At 43.0% G+C, this 12668-nt stretch overlaps 1 protein-coding gene across 1 annotated transcript; it reads left to right on the top strand.

Annotated features, from left to right (window-relative positions):
* The first annotated feature begins 1329 nt into the window (after window positions 1-1329).
* Window positions 1330-2600, top strand: LOC121838163 (5-hydroxytryptamine receptor 2B-like). The gene has a single exon (XM_042294243.1). It carries the CDS (start codon window positions 1330-1332, stop codon window positions 2563-2565), a length of 1236 nt encoding a protein of 411 aa, XP_042150177.1. The 3' UTR covers window positions 2566-2600.
* The last annotated feature ends 10068 nt before the right edge of the window (window positions 2601-12668 follow it).

Genomic DNA, 12668 nt, shown 5'->3' with positions numbered 1-12668 from the left:
TGAGCTCTGTTTTTTTCTTATTACTTTTTATCAAATTAATGCTCCCAGGAGTAGCACCACCTGGACTAAGAAAGCCTGCTCACTTGAAGTTGGAAGCCAGTTCATTAGAAATGAGCGCGGGCTAAACTGGACACAAGTTCTGTTTTGGAATTTGGGAAGAAGACGCGTTGAAGAATACATCAACAGACGCTTGGCGTTAAAATCGAGTCAATTAGGGGACTTGCTATCAAATTACTGTGAATATGTTTAATTATGAAAAAGAAGAAAGTGAACAGGATTTGATTAGTTATGTGGTATTGCCAGACATTGGATAGCCTGTGAAGTGCAACGCTGAGGGATGGGGCTAGGCTACGTCAAACTAACTGAACAGCGCTATGTCATCGTATCAAGCATCTCTGTGAAAAGAAAATCGTGGATTCTTCAGAGGGATAGGTTCATAAATGGGAGTATGGGCACACGTAGCTCATGCAGGAGGTAATATCCTAAGGGATACGATACTCTAGTTATTTTTGTATGTTTATATTCACAACAATTTATTCTAGTTGAACCAAGAGGAAACTACAAGCACTTTACGGAATATGCGTCTTTCTTCACCGTTCCCTTGTTGTGCATGTTTATACTTTCAAGCTGGCCCTCTTCATGACATAATAAACAAGCTAGCACAACAAAAGCACATTATGCATTATGCAGTCATGCATTCTTTGTTTTAGATAAAATAAAATTAAACAAATAGAGATGTTTTGACCCTCAAAAGTATTGTCGGATAGAGCGCGTGTATATAAAAATGTATTTTTAACGAGGGTCGAAAGTTGGGCAAGTTGGTGATTCATAATGATTAAAAAGCGCGACCGGACAACGGTAATATATACTGAGCTGCAGTGGAAATGAAGTTCAGTTGTAAGTAGCGCTTTTTCTGTCTCCTTTTGTGTCCGTTGTTCTGTCGCGCTCTTTTATCAGTATTTCTAACATTCATTGAAAAATATCTTCAGAATTGTTTAGATCTAATTTTTAATGCCCTTCTGTGCTCCTCCAACGACTAAACAAATGATTGTTTGCGCTGTCCTCTACAGGTAACGTGATGGTCAAATAAAGCTGCAAATATTCAACTACCAGCCAGAGTATATAGCTCGTAGAGGATGTGGACAGTGATCTCTTTCTCTCTCTCTATTGCAGTTGAGGCTACTGCGCTCTTTAATATGGCTGAAAGTCATCGTCGAGTCAGTTCCTTTCCACAAGCTACACAGAGATCGGTGCGAACGGACAGAATGTCGAAAACTCGAATACGATTGAAGATGGCAACCCGACCATAATGACGCTTGCTGACGCGGTATGAACGGTGATTCGAGGCTCACTACGCTCTGGCCAGACATGGCGGGAGCCAACCCCCACTACGCCAGTGTCATCAACGAAGCAGACGCCTCAAGACAGGGCAACTGGAGCTCCGCCCAGGAGTCCTGCACCAACTCAAGCATCGGCAACTCCAGCCTTTCCTGGCACGAGAACCTCGTGGTGGTTGTGACGGTATCCATTCTCCTAAGCCTCGTCATCGTGGCAACCGTCATTGGCAACATCTTCGTCATCGCGGCCATTCTGATGGAACGCAACCTTCGGACAGTTAGCAACTACTTGGTGCTTTCCCTTGCCGTGGCAGACCTGATGGTCGCGTGTCTGGTGATGCCTCTTGGGGCGGTGTACGAGGTGACTCAAGAGTGGGTGCTCGCGCCGGAGCTCTGCGACGTATGGACATGTTGCGACGTGCTGTGCTGCACGGCGTCAATCCTACACCTCCTCGCCATTGCCGTGGACCGCTACTGGGCGGTCACGTGCATGGACTATATGCGCCAGCGTGACGTCCGGAAGGTGGGTAGCATGATCTTCCTAGTGTGGAGTGTCTCTTTCGTGGTGTCCATAGCACCGATCTTCGGCTGGAAGGACAAGGACTCGCACAGTCGTGTTCTCAACGAGAAGAAGTGCCTGGTGAGCCAGGACGCTGCGTACCAAGTATTCGCCACGTGCTCCAGCTTCTACGTTCCTCTTATAATGATTCTTCTGCTATACTGGCGGATATTCAAAGTGGCCCGACAACGGATCCGGCACAAGCCTGGTGCCAAGGCGGTGCTTATAGTGCACAAGGAACCTTCCACATCTTCAGCGCCGCCTTCGAACGAAAGCACACCGCATCACGGAACTCTGAACTCGGGCAACCAGCCACCAAGCAACGGCATGAAGGCGGTTCACGGCGGCATCGGACGGCTCCTTGTGCTCACGAAGAGGGAGAAGAAGCATGTCGAGGAGTCCATTGAGTCACGCAGGGAACGAAAGGCGGCCAAGACGGTGGCCATTATCACGGGAGTGTTTGTGATGTGCTGGTTGCCCTTCTTTATGATGGCGCTTGTGATGGCGCTGTGCGAGGCATGTGACCCGGGCAAGCTGTTGTTCAGCTTTTTTCTATGGCTAGGCTACGCCAACTCTATGATTAACCCTATCATTTACACCATCTTCAGTCCAGATTTCAGGAATGCTTTCAGCCGGATTCTGTGCGGCAAGAAGCCGACCTTCAGGTGACAGCAGGGAGCCTCGGCGAGCGCCACGGTGCGGCGCACGAGCGTCAACCCAGAGTTAGAGATGGTCTGAATTGTTACTCAGATGTAGTAATAGTTATCTCGTAGCATATTTTGAAATTATGTTTTGAAATGAAACCTCAATCCTCTTTTTTGTTTTTGAATCGATGCCCTGAACAAACATGATAAATGCCAGAATTGTCGGTTTGGCTGTTACCAATCTTTAACATATAAACGTGGGGACTCCGTTTGCATGTTTAAGGTATGGTTGAAGCAGTACTGACTTTTCTAACATTTTCTCGTTTTATGGAAATATGAAGAAATGCAAAACTTATCTATGAACTATTAAGAGTAGTGAGCCACGGTTTCATTTTCCTGGCATTGTTTTGTCTTATATAGCAGAGGCTAGCAGAGGCGTTCGCTTTATGAAAATTCAGAAGGATGCTTGGGGCTCAACGTCCCTGTGAATGTTTCAAGATAAGCGCCTTTGCTAGCGGGGCGAACATTGTGTGTTGATTAGAACTAAACTACAATTATCCTTATTTTGACTAAACATTATTTGAGTAAATTCTTTCTTTTTCAGACGCTCTGTCTCGTCTACCTTGCAGAGGTCTTTCAGGTATAATGATTTAGAATTTCCAAGGCTCAATTGTCTGAGCGTTGATCTACAAGTGAGATAAACTAAGAGTATTATATTGTAAAGAAAAGGAAACATTGATGATGTAAGCGCTGGTGCCATCACTATTTTTCTTGATTAAGCTCACATTATTCCACAGATTCCTCGTTTCTGAAGAACATATAATGTGCATACATAGATATACTATACACTGTTTATGCTCTGCCTTCTCGTATCTTTATCCTTTACGTGTACAAACCAACCTTCACTAAGTAGCAGGTATCTACACTTACAACGTTCTTATCAGCTCGGCCGCTACCTTCTGAAGTCGTAGCCGAGTATAGCCCAAATAAGCATGGTTCTTGTTTCAAGAGACTTCATACTTCTAAGAGTACGGGATACTGCACTGTTTATAAGATACACCTGTGAACCCGTACTGCTCGTGTGATGCATATTCCCAGTCCCGACTGTGCTCCTTGTCACTACATACCTGTTCCAGTTATTTGAAACGAACCGATACTCTTCCCATTGTTTCGTCTACCGCACGTTCAGTACTGGGATGTATATCCCAGATGGTCAAGTTAGAAATGTGATATTTAGGGTTGCAGGAATATATCCAGTAACGTTGCCTCCGTAGACTGGTTCGACCGAATCAGCGAATAATTCGTTTTTTGCACGTTCCGAAGTGATTAACATCTTCAAGTGTGTAAATGTTTTGCTGTGTCCAACAATCCTTCAACCATTTTCTGCATGTATCGTCCGCAAATGCCAGCATAAAACCGAAGGTAACCTACGTACCATTACTACTTGAGTACTGTGTAATATAACTCAGGTGACAAAAATGCTTATGTCCTCGAATTGTTAATGGTGCAACCACTCAGAAAATAAACTCCCGGGATCGGTACGACTGACCGTAGTTTTGGCATTCACACCTGTAAGGTCACTTCTTGTTAGAAAAGAACAATATGATATGGTGACTGAAGACGGCGTTCTAAGCCACGCTATCGGCTTCCTATATACTGTGTTTCATACTTAGAGTGCAACGCTGTCAAAACTACTGGCGCGAGCGCGTGGCTTCATCTATGGTCTGTTTGCGCTAGAATGCGTGCAAATGATCAACAAGATCAAGCCACATGCTCGCGTTAGTGGCTTTGACAGCGTTGCACACTAAGAATGAAACGGAGTATAGGTGGTATTCACTGGCGGCCATAGTTGAGGCTGTTGCTGCTGAGCGCGAGCTTTCTCAACGCTTCCGTAGTGAACACTTTCAGCACCCAGATCGTAGGTCCTCTAATAAAATTAGTGAGGTTGCTCGGAGCATGCGCTGTGAACTGTTGTTGTAAAAGCCGCGCTTGATTATGGCACCCAAAGAATACCACGTATTTCTCGAATTCAATGTTGCTTCAGTCACATAAGCGGATCAGTGGTACTTAGATTATTGGGGTAAAGTACGTCTTGAAGTTCCTATACTTCGTTTGACCATACGATGGACTACAGCTAAAGCTAAGGGCAGCCAGCTCTAATCACAAGTTCGTTGGGAATCGCATGATATATATTTGTGTATTAGGGGGTCAAGACGAGGGCACTGATACACACACAAGAGTCATATACCACACGGTTTCTAAATGGCTAATGATTAGACCTCTAAGTACGTACGTAGTTTAGGCTGTAGTCCATTATAAGGTGACACAAAATATAGAAAGGAAAATACTGCAAAATGATGCCCCTAAATATGAACATTCAGCTGCTCCCGGCTTAAACTGTCAAAGGAGTAAACGTGATGTTAACTTAAAATTTATTAAACTAACATATGAATGATACGCAATAGGGTAAAACTGCATATTTAGATCCTCACTGCGCGCCATCGAGAGACATGTATCTACGTCATAACTTTGCCAGAGTTTATTTAATTTTGACGAAATTGCAATTGTTGCGGGGGTTGTTGCTCTTTAATATTACTTCGGAGTTTGATATGATTGGTCGTGGAACGACATCCCCAGCATCCATATACCCTGCTGTGCATCTCATCCGTAATGGCGCTAACTTTGCCCATAAACACTTACACTCATGGAGCTGAGAAGCACTTTGGAATGGAGCAAGCCTCACAGCGGGTTGTGAACAGACGTTATGTGCTAAATAAACCGCACACTTTGTGTTGACGTTGCATCATACGTGATGTTATCTTTTTCTGTTTTTTTCGCTTTCTTCTCACGCATGCTTGAACACTTTTATATATTCGAGAGCAGCTCATTGTGAGAGGTTACTCCTGTACATCGGTAGGACTGCTTTTTGTTGTCGTTGATTTATTTTCAAACTTATCCCGTCTATCCCTAAGAGCGCGCTTAGCAAAATGAGCAGTACCTAAGAAAGCACGACTGCCACGGCTTTCGCTCTTGAAATCTCCGAGCAGTCGAGCTATGTAAAGTCAGCATTGTTCTCGTAGAGTATAACTTAGATGTGTGTATACTATCGAATTTTTTTAGTGTTCGTACCTGGCATTATTTTGTTCTGTTTTATTTTATCGCGCGCTTTATTTTGTTACCGTGGCTGCTCGCTCTTGTTACCTGACGCCTCCACCATGTTTGCGACAACACGTAATCGCTAGTTATTATAAAATTATTTTAATCATTATTCTTGAAAGGGAGCACCATCACTTGTTTAGTCTATGACAGTTCCATGAACACGGGTAGTTATGATCTTGATTGATGGTCATTATTATTTCCCTTTCAGAGTCTAACTAAGTGAATAGGCATCTACACATCCTTGCTCCTACAACTGCGTATTCTGCATCGTTTGAGTTTTATAACGAAGTATTTACAAATGTGCTTATCGCCTTCAACCCATCCGTCATGTCGACACGCGAACATGTTCAACCCATAGTTTATTTACGTAAAGCTTTAATGTCTTAAGCGTTGGGGTTTGTTGTTCACATAATACTTGTTCCTTGCCTAGAAATATTCGTTCTCATCGTAACAAACGAAAGCCGTAAATGTATTAAAAACTGAGTTTTCGGCTATACAAAAAAAACAAAAGATTATTTAATAATAATTATTATATTTTATGTTTCAAAACCTAATCTACGCCACAGGCGATTACTCGGAATAAATTATTCTATGGAGCAGAGAGGGAGGAGAAGACTTGGCAAAAGAGGAAATACTAACGTGGGGGTTACAGCCAAAGGCCGTACGTTCATCGTTAGTTAGGGGGAGTGTTAACTGGATTAACAGATGATAGAAGAAAAAATTGTGAAAGAGAGGAGGGTAGTGTTTCGCCAAATCCGACGCAGCAGAGTTTCACAAATGACACGGTCCAATAACGTAAGATATAACTATGAAACGAACGGTTTTGAGCGGTAGCGAACGTTAAACACATTTCGCGTGCCATGTGCGTTTCCTAGATTAGTTTTTTTTTTCTCTAGACTTTTTGCGAGTATTTTTTTTATCCTTATTAACAGGACGGTTCGACATAGCTTAGGTGCCCTTTTTAGTCGCACTGTCGGTGACTCTAGGGGCTCACTCGCTAGAAGCACGAGCGGTGTCATTCGAGTAGCTGCAGATTAATGTTGCACCAACCAGTCGTTATTTACTTCATTAAAGTTACAAACAGAATGAAAAAGACGATCCAACAAATCGTATTACGTTTCCCCTACATTCGATTAAAAGCAAGCTTTCCTCCCCCACCCAATAAATACATAAAAAAAAAAAAGCTGCGTAGTTAAGGTGGGCGAATGTGCTGGAACTCTAATTTCTTTTTTTGGAGGGCACGTGACCAGTTTAGCCGCCGATAGCAAACGCACAAAGGTGACGAGCACCATGACGGTGCACTTTTTGGTGCCGCTTGATTGTCTCGATCGAGTCGTAGCGTCGACTGCGGTCGAACTTTGAGTGAAATGGGATACGCATCTCTGGACGCCTCGGGCGACGACGACTCACAAATGTGGGTTTGCGGTCGAGCGGCGGAGATCAATGCTCCAACGGTAGCAACCAGCAGAAACTGGTGTCCTCGACAAATGTACAGAACATATCGGAAACCCGCACATCCCCAACTCTGTTGCTTTTTTTTTTTTTTTTTTTTTCTTGTGGTAGTGGGCTAAACTTTACCCGCTACGGTCAAACGAGATGACCTTTTTTTTAGCGCGCCCAGGAATGCGTCTTTTTAAAAGCTTATCACCCCACGAACATCTGGCGTCATGCTATCATTCTACAAGGTGTCTCAAAAACAATTTACAACGTTTTTCCTGCCGAAAAAAAAAGTAACGTAATCGCCGAGCGCACATTTTTCACTAAAATGTAGCTCTAGAGGACCGAACAAGATGCCAGTGTTTCAGCGCTCACCGTTATCTTGGTAAAATAAACGTATAGGAAATTGCTAGGCAATCCTGTCGGATACGTGAAGTGTTCTAGCATCACAAGAGTTTACGACAGCTGCACCTCGTGGCTGCACCGATACGCAATAGGTGTCACGTGATGTAAAGTTTACGGGGAAACTGATTTGTTGTATAGGTCACGTGACGTCAATATCTTTGCTTAACTTAGCGGGGAAACTGAATTTGTATATAGGTTACGTGACACCAAGTCATGTGACGTCACTTTTTTCCGCTATATTTAGCGGGAAATTGAGTTGGCGTTAAGGTCATGCGACTTCTATTTTAACGCTAAAATCTAGCGGGGAAACTGATTTCGTGTAGAGGTCGCGTGAAATTAGGACACGTGACGTCGATTTTTCCGCTAAATCTAGCAAGGAAATTGACTTTATATATAGGTCGCGTGACATCCGGTCATGTCTCCTCAATGTTTCCGCTAGATTTAGGGGGAACTGAATTGATGTGTACGTCACGTGACGTCAAATCTCCCGCTAAATCTAGCGGGGAAACTTAATCCTGCTTTACTTAATCCGTTTTCACGTAATCCAGATTCCCTTAATCCGGCTTCACGTAATCTGGAACTAGCCGAAGAACTGGTAAAGGCCGAGCGGGTTGAACATGAACACATAAAATCGAAAGAATAAAACACGGAGGACAGGCACAGGACAACCACCCTCTTTCATTTAGCTACGACGTTTATTTTGGCAGAAACATTGCATCTTGAACGAGCCCCCGACTAAGGTAGGGTGATAAGGCGGAAAGTAAACTGGGAGATGGAAAGGGTGATAAGGGGGAAGGAAATCATCGAATCCTTTCTCATCCAGAACGCAGAAAACAACGTTTCATCGGCGTCAGTAGCCTTATCAAGACGGGAATTAGAATTCATCAGGCCTGACCTTGAAAATATCGCAACTCCCCGTAAAAACACACCATCACGGTAGTTCTGCCCGTGCCTCGTGGTTCTCCCTTTCCATGTCCCCGTTTCCCTTTCCCCTTATCACCCTTTCCATCTCCCAGTTCTCCCTTCCCCCTTATCACCCTTTCCATCTCCCAGTTTGCTTGCCCCTTCTCACCCTATCTTAGTCGTGGTCTCGTTCAGGGTGCAATGTTCCTACCCAAAATAAACGTCGTTGCTAAATGAAAGAACGTGGTTGTCCTGTGCCTGTCCTCCGCGTTTTATTTTTTCGATTTTATGTAGCCAAAGAACGTCTCACGTTAAAAAAGTTCTAACTGATTTTCTGAAATTTTCTATGAGAAGACGGCGGCCAACGGAGCTTTCGAACGCCTGGAGTTGAATGGCGCCAGATACCAACAACGGGTCCCATTTACCCATCGCAATTTTCAAAAACTCTCACTTACAACCTATGAGTAAGGTAGTGGTTAGTATTGGGAGATTTAACACCTATTTTGGACTGCTAGAGCTACATTTGGACGTACTCTGGGCGCTCGTCGGTGCATATACGTTCATTTTTGCGGGAAACAAAACAAACACTATTTTTTGGGGGTACACGTTGCATTTTGTTGATTCCCATAGGTACACACGTGAACATACAAAAATAAAATCTACTGCGTGCCTTTTTTTTTGTTTTTTGAGAGGGAGCATAGGGAGGAAGAAACATACGATGGGGACCTCATGCCTACGGAAGGTGACTGTAGCGCAACCTAGCCCATAAGACGCAAAGGAGAGTAGCGCAGAGCTACCCTCTTATTCTTGTGTCCCGCGAAAACAAGCGCGGACTGGCGGGCGAAATGGAAAACAGACAAAGAAAAGCTGGAGTCGGAGTTACGATTTGGGAACACGTAATAGCAAGACGAGGTTCACAAAACAGTCGTACGCACATATACGGTGGCATCGCTCAGACAACAAGCGTAATGCATCGGGTGCGCAACATTACGTTTTTGTGGATCGTTCCCACCGTCCTGCAACAGTCTCCGGAGCCAGCTAGGAGATTCGGAAATCTGCAGGCAAAGCTAGCGGCGCGCGTGCGCAGTAGAGCCGTCTTCGTTGCTGAGAGCGTGGCGGAGGGGAGAAAACAGTCTACGGAAACTTCCCTTTGACGCGTGAAAATTAGGTTTTGGAACCGAACCGTCTTTTGTGATTTGTCATTTGCTGGCTGGAACGTGTTCGCTGGATTGCAGCGTTCCTTCCTATGCGACTGTGCGTTCTTTATTTTGTTTCCTTCCGCTGCGCCAACTCCGCAGCATCGCTCGCATTCGCAGCCCACTCGTGCGAGAACTATTTCTATTGCAGTGCTCTGTTTCATTGAAGAAATATGTGTAATTATGTACATGCATAAAGGACGCTCAAGCGCGCATATATTCTTGTAAGCGTTGCACAGTCTCTTTGATATGCTGTACGATAATTATGATATTGCACGGTTGTTTTGAATAGCTCCTGGACAACTAGATGCATTACTCAAAATACCGAACCTTTTAATTTCTGAGCAGTATGCTGCTATTTCAGAAAAGACAGAAAGGGTTCTGTGAATGCCCATAAAATTAAATTCAAGAAAGCCTTAATGAATTGTGTGAAAATAATTCGTAAAAAGAAAACTTGCCAAGAAGAAATGTCATTCTTAAACAAGTAATATCACTAACTGTAAAAGTCATAAAATAAACAGGTCTGCAGCTTTGCATAGAGGGAGAAAATGTAAAGCTTTAAATCTAAAATCGAAATATTTCCCCGATCGCAGTAGGCTTATATCTGGACAAACAAGAAAATAATCGTGTTCTAAACTCTTTCATATGGCGATACTGTAGAAATTTGGAATTCATTCATTTATATAACGTAAATCGTTTTCATTGTATTTTTCCTGCGTCTAAGTCTATGCTTTTGAAATTCAAAAATTCCTTTCATATCTTAATGAAGCTATAAAATCGTATGATTGTGCCCCGATAAATGACATTGCTAATGTAACGGTGGAACCATTTGCATTTCGTTGGAAACTGTTCGCAGACCTGACAAAACAATTTAAACACGGTACAATTAGTGTTTTGGATTGTTGGTATACGTTAAGCAATTCCATGAGTGTTTTCACCTATCCAAAGTTTCCGAAAGATGTGTACAAGAACTAAGAAGTTAAAACGCGACAATACCACTTGTGCGCAAGGAATGTGCTGAATAAAAACGTACGCCATTTTCAAAGGCTTTAAATTACGGTTTCTCCAGCGAAGTCCAGGGGCTTTTCAACTTCAGCGCGTGGATCTTATTCCCTACTGCTCTGCTATTCCTGCTGTACATATTTGTGCTATAGAAATTCTATCAGAGTGTACATATCTGTATATGTGACGACAAGAGTCAGTTCTCCGAACTCAATTGCTTCATGGTAATCTTGTTCCCAAACACTGTGTGTACATATAACGACTGGAACGAAAACCAAAGAGCCAAATGGTTAATAAACATTGTTGTGTCTCTCTCTAGCACTCTTGATTTCTACGCCTCACAGTTTGCATTAATAAGAGAGTGGTGCAATTCCCTTTTTTTCACAGCTATAGTTCAGTTTTAGCCAACTTGAAGGAAGGAGTGTTTACGTCATCTTTCGGAGCTTATGTTCACCCATGAAATGTACGCGTAGATGTAAAGTTAGGGGTAATGTTCTGCCTTCAATACACCAAGAAAATGTATTTTCGGTGAAATTGGCTTTTTATACTCCGTTTACTTCTAATTGACAGTGCAGGTGAGAGTTATGCACTCGCAGGGCCAATCAACAGCGTCCCTAACATCCCCTGACCCATCTGCCTGCGCTTGAGTGTGGGCGGCAGCGTGATCATGTTGCAAGAGATGAACGTATGACTCATCCAACGCGCCCGTAGGTTGCTTGCTCTCTCTGCTTAGGAGTGAACCGAGTCAAGTGTGGGTCAAAATTAACTCAAGGGTTGTGTGCTTTTCAAGTTACCCATGCTAGAAAGTATATACAACTTAAAGTAGTTGTGCATAGCATACTCCGAATTATATTAGAATATGTACTCAATTTAGTCATAAATCATACTTGTGGTGTGAGGTGACCTCTCGACGCTGGCAAGAGGTGCAGAATCGCCCTTATTTATTTTTCTAGTTTTTATTTGATCGTATCTTAGATTACGTTTTCTGAAAGTATTTCTCGGTGGTTCACTTCCCAGTATAAAATACCGATCATATCTTCAACGAACTTAGTGATAGCGCCCCAGATTACCGCCGTGCCCCATTCACCACGCACAGGCACTGCAACAAGGATGTACCGCGTAACGCTTTGTTTGGATCTGGTAGTATGTTTCGGTGAGTTATCAAAACAATACATTTCATGTGAGTCTACGAAGAAATTATATCAACAAGGCACTTTTTTACCTCCTATACAACTGACTTGGTGCTTGAATTAGCCATTCAATTGATCTAATACTATTAAGACACACAAAATTAAGTACTTCGGCAGAAAATTATTTTTATTTCAGATTATGTTTCCGAGCAAACATCTAACGTTAAAAAAAATATAGAGTTTTATAAAATTATACGAATGCTTTCAAGTTAACACTAGTTCACATTTTGGGTGACTTGTTAGGGATGTATGTCTCCTTCGCCTAATAGAAGTAGACGGGCCACGGTGGTGAATTACAAAGTAAACCACACTACAAGCAACATTACAACTATTTATATGCTGATAGTCCTACAAACTTTGTTTCTTGACCATGAGTTACAGATGACCCACCATCACGTGGTCTGCCCTAATATCTAATTCCCACCTCATTTCTCATGCAAGCAAAATAATACAGGACCGAATGAACGACAGCCACTTCTCGTACCCGACAAAATGTGAGTACTATCTTTAAACAAAGAAAATGGAGAACAAACATTGGACAACAAAGAAAAACATCTTAGCGAGTTCAGCTTGAGGTTTTAGTTAACGCCACTGAATTCCTCGATAAGTTTCAATATTCAGGGGTGCTGCGTTTGAGAATTACTCTTCAATCGATCAGAGTATGATGTTTTGAATAGACGTTGGACAATGCTAGACGTATAATTCCGTTCTTACTATTGTCATTCCCAATCAGCCGTTCCTTTACATTGAGTCGCCGTATGGAAGTGGCAGGGTAGCAACGAGATGACCCTATAGATTTGTAGCGGGTGGCACGCTTGGCTTCTGGCGAAATCATC

This window comes from Ixodes scapularis, unplaced genomic scaffold (assembly GCF_016920785.2).
Source record: "Ixodes scapularis isolate PalLabHiFi unplaced genomic scaffold, ASM1692078v2 PGA_scaffold5__190_contigs__length_132052651, whole genome shotgun sequence".
NCBI lineage: Eukaryota > Metazoa > Arthropoda > Arachnida > Ixodida > Ixodidae > Ixodes > Ixodes scapularis.
Note: the sequence above shows the minus strand (reverse complement) of the source record. Positions and strands in the feature narration are given on the sequence as shown.

What these genes read in the sequence shown, in the direction of transcription:
- LOC121838163 (XM_042294243.1), top strand. Translation starts at nt 1,330, where the DNA reads ATGAACGGTGATTCGAGGCTCACTACGCTCTGGCCAGACATGGCGGGA.